The sequence below is a fragment of the Centrocercus urophasianus genome, unplaced genomic scaffold (assembly GCF_019232065.1).
Source record: "Centrocercus urophasianus isolate 14NV4802_14NV808 unplaced genomic scaffold, USGS_Curo_1.0 seq_1081, whole genome shotgun sequence".
In the NCBI taxonomy this organism is placed as follows: Eukaryota; Metazoa; Chordata; class Aves; order Galliformes; family Phasianidae; genus Centrocercus; species Centrocercus urophasianus.
Window position 1 is genome coordinate 66,013 of NW_024884233.1, and position 9,392 is coordinate 75,404.

The 9,392-nt window shown below is 45.3% G+C and overlaps 1 protein-coding gene across 2 annotated transcripts in view; it reads left to right on the top strand.

Moving 5' to 3' along the window:
• The window catches only part of LOC122167932 (tetraspanin-15-like), a 31,815-nt gene extending 23,590 nt beyond the window's left edge, over positions 1 to 8,225 (top strand). Inside the window, exons 5-7 of one of the 2 annotated variants that reach the window (XM_042832864.1) lie at positions 751 to 864; positions 5,063 to 5,116; positions 5,669 to 8,225. In XM_042832864.1, the coding sequence (XP_042688798.1) occupies positions 751 to 864; positions 5,063 to 5,116; positions 5,669 to 5,896 (396 nt within the window). In that variant the 3' untranslated portion in view covers positions 5,897 to 8,225. Of the gene's footprint in view, positions 1 to 750; positions 865 to 1,763; positions 1,970 to 5,062; positions 5,117 to 5,668 lie in introns of those variants that run through there. The other variant, XM_042832873.1, reaches the window with a different exon arrangement.
• The last annotated feature ends 1,167 nt before the right edge of the window (positions 8,226 to 9,392 follow it).

Consider the following 9,392-nt stretch of genomic DNA (forward strand, 5'->3'; position numbering starts at 1 on the left):
AAACACACAAACACACACACAAACACACACACACACAAACACAAACAAACACCTCCTCCCTCCCCAGCCCACTCCAGGCTTTTCTTTTGAGGGGGAAAATTGTTAAGATTGAAGCTTGTTTACCGAAAGAAAGGATGACTCAGGATATATTAAGCCCACTTTTATTCCGTGGAGAGCGGAATATGACATTCATTAAACTTTTATTATTATTAATATTATTGCCCAAACAGAAGAAAAAGAAGCTTTTTTCGTTCGTAGCTGCAGCATTTGATCTCTAATTTAACCTGACGGGAAGAGAAACGGCTGTTAGACACTGGAGTTTTATCAGCATATTGCCAAATAGCACCGACTAGTTGAGCATTCATTCATGGCACTGAAAGAGCATCTCTCTTGCATGCCCTGGGAATAGGATGGATTAGTCACCTGTAATTAAATCAGCTGGAGCAAAGCATGAATGAGCCTCATCTTTCCTGGGCTTGTGAAAGCTGTGATGCCTCCAACACATGTATGCACAGTGCTCTAACTGCTGCATGTCTCTAAAATGCTGCTGAACACCCACTTTTTTTGTTTGGTTGGCTGGTTTTTACCCTTCCCGCTTGGAGTTCTTGAAAGCAAGAAGTAACTGGGGATCTCTTCATACCAGCAACACCAGAGCTGCAATGCAAGGCTGGAGGGAGATGCACGGGTGGACTGGAAACGTCACGCTTTGTTCATCTGCCTGCCTTATCCCTTCCTTTCCTTCCTTTGCAGTTTTCTTGCTGTGGTGGTGATGAATACAGGGACTGGGAGGTCAATCTGTACCACTCCTGCAACGGCAGCGGACCGCTTGCGTGCGGCGTGCCCTACACGTGCTGCATCAGGAAGGTAAGGCAGCCAAGGCTCAGAAAGCTCCTCTAGTTCAGCAAAATCCATCTTCTCGCTGGTTTCTGCACTGGCTTCTCATAAATTGTGTTGCCATTTTGAATTGTGTCTTGGGATGGCTGTGTTTTGGTGGGCTCTGCTGCTTTGGTGTAGTGTGAACAGCAAAGCACTGGGCTGTATTGTGCTGAGATGTTTGAAATGCTGAGTTCCCATCTTTCTACCTACTGTCAGACCTTACATCTGGTTTGGAGAGTGATTTGACAAAGAGCAGCAGCTTCAGCTGACTTGGCTGTATCTCAGCATGGATCGGGATCAGCTGTTGTCCTTTCCTTTTGCTCTCCTGTGCAGTGGCTTGCTGTTCTCAGCTTGCTGCCTCTGGGTTTAGCAGTGTGGGCTTCACATTCATAACAAAGAGGTTTTGTGAGTTTTGCTGTAAGAGGAAACATGAGAAGAGTTCAGGAAAAAAGCCAGGAGCTGGGCAAGAAAAAGTGCGAATATCCTCAGCTGCTGTGGCTAAAAATGCTGCCAATATTGCTGAGAATAATTTACTCTCTTTAACACTGGCAATGGACCCCTGGGCCCCCAGCACTTTGCTTTGGATGACTGCAATACTGATGGAGTGATGAACACCAGCCAGCTCTGAACTTGTACAGAACTTGCTTGTATACCTGCATGTATCTTAAATCTAGTTGTATCTAAATCTATTGTTGTTGGCCTTTTTATTTATTTTTTTAATGGAAAGAAGGGGAAAATTTAATATATTTTGTTATCAGTGGAAGGCTGGCATGCAAATCAGCTGCAAAAATAATTATTTTCTCTAATCAGGGCGTTGATTAAGGATCTCTGTCAGCTCCTGAAGATGGAATTAGAAATTCATGTCCTGTCCTTTCTTTTATTTCTAGTGAGGATGTGTTGGAGAAAGTCAAGTGCATTTTTCAGTATTTTTACACTCCCTGTGGTTTTTTGACAACTTGGGAAACAAAACTCCTTCACCTGGCAAACTGTCTCAGAGATGGAAGAAAACACAGATATTGAATGTAGTGGGATAAGTAATAGAATCATAGAATGGCTTGGGCTGGAAGGGACCTCAAGGATCTTCAATTTCCAACCCCCTGCCGCACGCAGGGCCACCAACCTCCACATTTGACACCAGCCCAGGCTGCCCAGGGCCCCATCCAACCTGGCCTCCAACACCTCCAGGGATGGACGGGGCATCGCAGCCTCTCTGGGCAGCTGTTCCAGCACCTCACCTCTGTGTGAAGAACTTCCCACTGATATTCAGTCTAAACGTTCCCTCCTTGAGCTTAAAGCCATTCCCTCTTGTCCTATCGCTGTCCACCCTTGTAAAAAGTTGATTCAATAGGCAACTTTTTGGCTTCCCACTTGAACGAGCCGGATCTGGGGGATGCACTAGGCCCTGGGAAGGAAAGCCCATGGCAAATCCTGTATGCTAACTTCAATAATTAAAGCTTGTGAGAGTGTCTCTGACAGGTGGAGATGTTTTATGGGAAGTGAGACACCCCATAACTGCATCTTGTGTAAGCTCCAGCAGGGCTCTGTACGTAGATATATGTTGAAATGGCAAAGTTGTCACAGGAGTTATGCCTGCAGGTTGAGGAGGTGGGAGAAGCACCGTGGGATGAGGATGGTTGGACACAGCTGGTTGGGCTGAGTGATGCAAAAACCCTGCTCAAATCCCTTTCCACCAAAATACTGCATTTAAAGGCTGAAAAGAAGATCTTGCCTTGGCCCTGTATGAATTTGTCTGTGCCTGTTTGAAGTGAATGCCGGCAAAACAAACAGCTTTTTCATCAGTGCTTCTGCTCTCAGGCTTCTCAATTCAGTCCTACAAACCAGGGCAACACGAGACAGCAATATCCCAGATGTTCCTTCTGTGCCCCTTCCGAGTGGCAGGTCCAGGTTGGGAGCTTTTGTTGGGCATGGTACACTGCTCATTTGTTGGAGTGGCTACTTTGTGAACTTGTCTGGAGGAAAGAGCCTGAAACATGGATTTGGAGGTCATTTGCAATGTGTCGTCAGCCTGTCATTGAATGCAGACCTAAAACCATCCCATTTTCTGAGGGGGGACTTTTCCTATTACAGATCCCTCCAAAGCATTGTATTCCATCTCCTTGGGCATCTCCCAGGGCAGGCTGAGTTGTATTAATGAGAACAGACATCCTCCAAAATTTCTCTTGCTATTTTGAAGATCCTCATCTCTAAGGTCTACCCAGGAGTAAGGAATGAGCAAATATGCACCTCCTGAGGGGGCTGAGATGGGATCCTCATCTCTGAGTACTTTTCTCAATGATTTTCCTATGCATTTGTTCTTCTTGTGGGGAAAGTGTGGGTAGCTGTGCCTCTGCCAAGCACAATCCTTTCAAATTGTCACTGCTGACATCTGGCACAGGTCTGGGGGGAAAAGCAGTCAGTTATGAAAAGCATGCAGGGATCTCAGCCTTTTGCCCTTGGATGCCTTAAAATGCCTGGGATTGTGCTGTTTTGGGCCTCTGGATGCATCAAAATTAATTCAGGTAGAATAAGGGCTGTCACCTCTTTTTGTGTTGGGAATATCCATTCAGCTCTGACCTTTGCTTCCATCTTGGCAAAGAATTGATCGAAACCGAAGCATTGCTTTTCTCCTTTCTGCATTTGGCCCCAATGCAAGTTCTTGAAGGAACAGATGGGCAGGACTGGGGGTGACAGAGAAACCCTTCAGTATTTGATGCAAGAAGGAAGAAAAGTGGCAATTTGTTCTGCAGCCAGATGTTCCAATGGATGAGCCCTACAGAAAGCAATTGTGTCACCAGTAAGGATCCTGTGACGTCCACATGTGAGCAGCAAGGCCAGCTGAAAGCTGCCAAGAACGATGGTTTGGGGTTGTTGGGTTTTTGTGAATTTCTTTCTTTATAATGCAAATGAAATGGATGGATCCTCCATCATGCACGTGTTCCTTTGTATCGCTGCTGGCAATGGCAGTGAGAGAACTGCAAGTTCTCCATACCCCTATTCTCCATTTCATGGGCCAAACCCAGGGTGGGACCTCATCCCAGAAACACCAGCAGGTGCTTTGCTGCCAATCTCTGGATTCCCTTTAGTAGGCACAAGGACTGATTGGTCTCCTTCATCTGTAAGTGGAGCACTGAAGTGATGAGAGAAGGGATTTTGCGAGTAACGTAGATAGTTTTGGTAGAGTATCACTGGGATGATTTCCCTGCCAATTGCAGAAGGAACAAGCTGCAGCTTTATGGCTGGGGCCAAAAAGTGCACATTTCTTTTATGCCCTGTCTTGCAGGAAAGCATAATTTACCTCTAAATGTGCACATTTCTTTTTCATCTCTGTGCCTCCAAAAGCACCTGAAGTTTTTGTTTTGTTGTCCAGAAGCTTTTGCTGGTTGCCAAAGCCATCTTTCTGAAAGTGTGATCATTTCAGCTTGTTCTTATTTTATGGATGCAAGGCCCCTTTAGAATCTCACAGCATTATGGAAGATGCTGTTTTCCTAATGAAATAAGCCAAAAACAGATGAAAAGCCAACATCAGAAGATCAGTCCTGAGAGATACGAAGTAACTTGACTGGCTCAGGATGTGCTGGAGCTACACCCCCCGACGTGGCTTTTCATGGGATGAGTAAGAATTGGTTTTGAACCAATGTTAGAAAATGTTGTAGTCCACTAAATATGTACCCCTTCCATCCTGATGGAAGCAGAAGAATTTGGACTGATTTCATTTTATAGAGCTCCAGAACAGCAGAGTTTGGCTGGGATTCCTCTCATTAGCTGCAGCTCTTGAAATGCATTCATTGGCCAACAGTGATCGAAGCACGGAGAGTCTAAAATCCCAAAGTTTCTCCCTGAAGTGCTGGGAGGCTTTAGGGAAATTCCTTTTTGATTTCTGGAAAACCAAATATGTTTAATCCTGGTGAAATTCCCTTTGTTATGAAGGAGAGGCGCAGCTAAAAATGTGAGAAAAAGAGGTTTGAATTAAGCAAGGGGAAAATGAAGGGAACGTCTTACAGAGCTGCTTTGTTCAGTGCTCACGTAACATGGAGGTGGTCCCAGCTCAAATCACTGGACAGGAGATGAGGAGCATCTTCTGAAATGGCAGAAACCAAAGGAGAAAGTAGTTCAAGAAAATCATTTGCTTATTTCCTATCTGTTGCCTTTGGTTTCCTCCGGCCCAAGTTTCCATCTCTGTTTGCAGGTCCCTGGAGAAGTCATTAACACCCTGTGCGGCTACAGGACACTCGAGAAAGAGGTGATCTTTGCTTTTTCCTTCTTCTGTACAAGAAACCCTTGGGAAGCTCTTCCCACAGCACCCCTAACATGACCTGAAGCTCTGCCTCACAGTGGAAGGCTCTTCCCAATGGGGACAGCTGTTGCTGCGGCTGTATATAAATTTATTTTTATTTATCTTGTTTAGCATCCCAAGGTCCTGCATGGGCTCCAAGGGTGTGAGCATGCAGCACGTTTGGGCGCTGTGTGCAGGCTTTGGTGGGGCCTTCTGGGGAGAAATGAGCTCTCTTTGGTCAGTCCTAGCAAACGCTGGCCATGGGTTTTGGTTTTGGTGTAGAACTGATTGTGAGGCCCCCAGGGGTGGCTGTAGGACTGTGTCACAGCGGAGAGATGCAGTGTGGACTGTGACTGTAGAGGGACTGGTTTTTGGCAAGAAAACCCGGGGAAAAGAAGTCCAATCTAAGAAAGGGATTCCCAAACACTTGCCATGGCGCTCCTTTGCAGAACAGAACGAACCCATCCAAACCCACAACCTCAATTCTGACTTTGGTGCTTCTTTTCGACCTTCCTCCAGCGCCTGGAGCTGCTCGATGTCATCCACGTGCGAGGCTGCATCCACGCCGTGGGGCTGTGGCTGAAAGATAACTTTGAGTCCACTTTGAGCATTGTTTGCTCCCTGCTGCTTCCCCAGGTAGGTAGGACCCAGGTGGGTCAGGTCAGCACCCTCTTGGCTTCTTTCTCTGTTCTGGGGGAGGAAGATGATTTGTTTTTAGGTAGTTCCCCCTGCTGCATTTGTATCTGAGATGTGTGTCTTGAGTGGGAATGTCACAGCACTTTCTAGAGCAACCTTAGCAAAATTACTAATTTACTGCTGTGGTGCTGGCTGTCTCATAGCACACTCCCACATTTAATTAATGTTCAAGTAATAGCACCTGAAAGCAAGACGTGTATATGATACCAAAAATCATGTTGCATTTGTTTCTACATCTCTCTTCAAACAGTGCGTAAATATCAACCAAAATAAACCATAATCATAAATTCAGCAGCTATTTCCATGCATCATGAAATCTGTGTTTAAATCATTGGCCATTACCAATGCCTGAGAATCCAGGCAGCTTTCCAGCACAGGTAATTAAGCTCTCCATCACAAATGCTGGGTATGGAGAGAAATCTTTAGTTGCAGTGGGGATTTCTCCTATGGAGAACTGTTGTTTGCACTGTGCTTGCAAAGATGTGAATATCTCTTAGCTCTTTCCACAATAATCTTTAACAGAACTGTAGTAATTTGGTGTTGATTAAGTCTTTTATTATTAGTAGTAGTAATATTCACTTCCTTCAAGGCTCACATATGAAAGCTTTCTCTTTAACTCCTTGGGTACGAGTTGGGTTTGCCACTGAAGGTACTTGGTGGTTGGTGCTTTCTGGATATGGGGTTTTATGTAACTGAGGGTGAAATGATTATGTATTTTTCCTGGGCTTCCACTTGCAGTGATGTATAGAATAGTGGCTCAGTAAAGTAGAAGCTATTTGGGAAATATGTGCCACACTGAGTTACTTTTTCAAAGGACTGACTGTCCTGGATGTCTCAGATGATCATAGAATCACCGAATCACCAAGGTTGGAAGAGACCTACAAGATCATTCAGTCCAACAACCCACCTACCACCAATATTTCCCCACTGGACCACGTCCCTTAGTGCAGCATCTAAATGTTTCTTGAACTCCTTGATCCATTCTTGATCCAAATGAAAAAATTGAGGTGGGGAAGCAGTTTGCCCAGTCCCAGCTGTAATGCTTCACATTTATCGAGTGCCATCTCTGCAGTGTGCAGATGAGAATGGAACCTCTGCTGTGCTACCAGCAGGAAACACAACAGGCACAGGAATGGGGTGAGAAAGCACCATGAAAGAGGCGACCGCTTCCATCTGCCTTGCAGGATGTCAAGAGCCCATTACAGGAGCTGCCTGTTGCGTTATCCATTAAGCTACCAACGTGGTGCTCTTAATTAGGAAAGACAGGGAGACAAACCAGTGATGGCAGTAAGGATTGCTGAGCCTTGATGAATATCAAGTGCTTTTGAGCGAGCGTTGTGGTTTTTCTGGCATCCCCTTAAATGCTCTTCAGATAAAGAACTTTTCTTCCCATCTGCTTGCGACTTCTAGGTTTTAAATATAAATTGGATTTGATGCTGTCAAGTTTTGGAGGGAATTAAGTTAGAAATGGCCGTCTGCATTGCCAGGAGCTGTCAGCTCAGAAACAGCTTCAACCCTGGCAACTGCCAATGGAAAGCCAGGATGAGAATATTGTCCTTGAATTGCCAGTCTGAGGAGAGCTCTGTTGACATGGAAGGGTGATGGTGCCTTGAGCTTCGGGTAAACCTGTGAGCACGTCTTGTCTCTGGCCATTGGGCATTTGTTGTGTTTCACTATACACTTATTCTAGTCTCAAAAAGGGCCGCAAACCACCTTAATGGAAAGCTTGCAGCAAGCCATTGAGAAGGTTGGGACCCAAATCCACATCTGAGTGCAGTTTTGGGTTTTGGTCAATTGTTCAAAAAATGTGGCCTCCCTTAGGATCAAACTTTAACCTCAGCTGTGATGTTGAGCAGCTCAAGGGCTGCTGAAGGATGGGGTTTTGAGCTTGGCTGATATCCATCACCAAAGTGCCCAAGATTTGTGCTTGGATTTGGGATGAGCAACGTTCTTAAGCCCTTCTTATGCAGAAGGAAGCACCCAAGAAGAATTTGAGCTGTCATAGATTGCCCTTGGGAAGGATATCCCTGGGCAATTACTGCTCTCAGCACTGGCTTTCCATCTTACTCAGATGTTGGAAACCACCACATTTTGATTTTCTCTGGTTTTTTTTCCCCTAAATATATGCACGAGAGGCCCGACAAAAGCTGGGCTTTGCTTTCTCACAAATCTTAATGTCTCTTTTTGGATTTGGGAAATGTAAATCTGATGTGCCCTATCAGGTGCTGAACTGATTGAGGCAGGGAAAACGTTCCCTGGGAATGTCAGCAGCTGCCCTCTGGGCCAACGCAGGGCACAAGGAGTCTGTAGTTTTATGCTCACTCCTAAATCATCGATGTCTTCATCTTTTCTAAGCAAGCCATCAGGAAACTGGGGGAGGGGAGGGGGGTTGGGAGAAATACTGTTTAGGGGGTGAGGATTTGATTGTTTTCATTTGTCTTGCTTTGTTTGGAGCAAAGCATAAATGCATACACTCAATTGTTTTTCTGCCTTTGCAGAATACCTTTATTCCTCTCTTCCTGTTTCATTCTCTTGTAAGAATCCTCTCTCTTTCCCATTCTCAGCCAAGCTGCAGTCAGTGGCAAATTCCCATTGTGTCCTTGTACTATTTGTGTTTCACTGTGAAGCAGCTCCAGATTTTGCAGCAGTAAGCAGTGAAACACCTGAGTTTGTTTTTATAGCTTCTACCTCCCCAGTTTCCCAGCATCTGGCAGGATTGCACAGCGAATCTGCAACATGTTCTTTCCCCTTTGCATGCCTGGATGGTCTCACAGCAGCTCTTATATTAACCCAAGGAAAAACTCTTCAACTTTCCTGTTCACTGCTCCTTGCCAAAGATGTTTTCCGATGGCGTTTAATCCTTCTTAGCAAGATGGAGAAATAGCCTCTGTAATAAGGAAGAAATAAGGGGATGAAAAAAAGCTCTTCAACCCTTTCTTTTTTTCTTTCTCCATTCTAAAGAAGGGGAAGATAACACAAGTCCAATTAAAAATGAAATCTCTGATGGGTCATCTCCAAGGGTTAATATCTACTGACTCTGTAAGTGCAGCAGACTTGCAGTAAATTGTTTCTATCTGTGTTTCACTCTGATATTTCATCAATCTCCAAAGCTCTTAGCTGGGAGCAGCTGCAGAGTGGAAGGGAATTCTGCTGTGTTGCTTCAGCATGGAGGCAGATATGGAAGGGCTGCAGTCTGTGTCTCTGGAGGTATTTAAGAGATGCGTGGACGTGGCATTAACAGCGTAGGGATGGGACTGTGCCAGGCTGATGGTTGGGCTCAGTGTTCTCTGAGGTCTTTTCCAACCTAAATGACTGTATGATTCCAAGAGTGTGAGTCCTGAAGATGAACTATTTCATGCATCTTGCAGGTTGGCGCCTGCCTCTCTTGGTGACAGTCATCTTAAACATTTTCTTGCCTAAAGGAGCTTCTTTCTCAGAGGGCTTTTGCTTTGCCTTGCCTTGCCTTGCCCCTTTCTTTCCCCTTTCTCCTTCCCTTCCCTTCCCTTCCCTTCCCTTCCCTTCCCTTCCCTTCCCTTCCCTTCCCTTC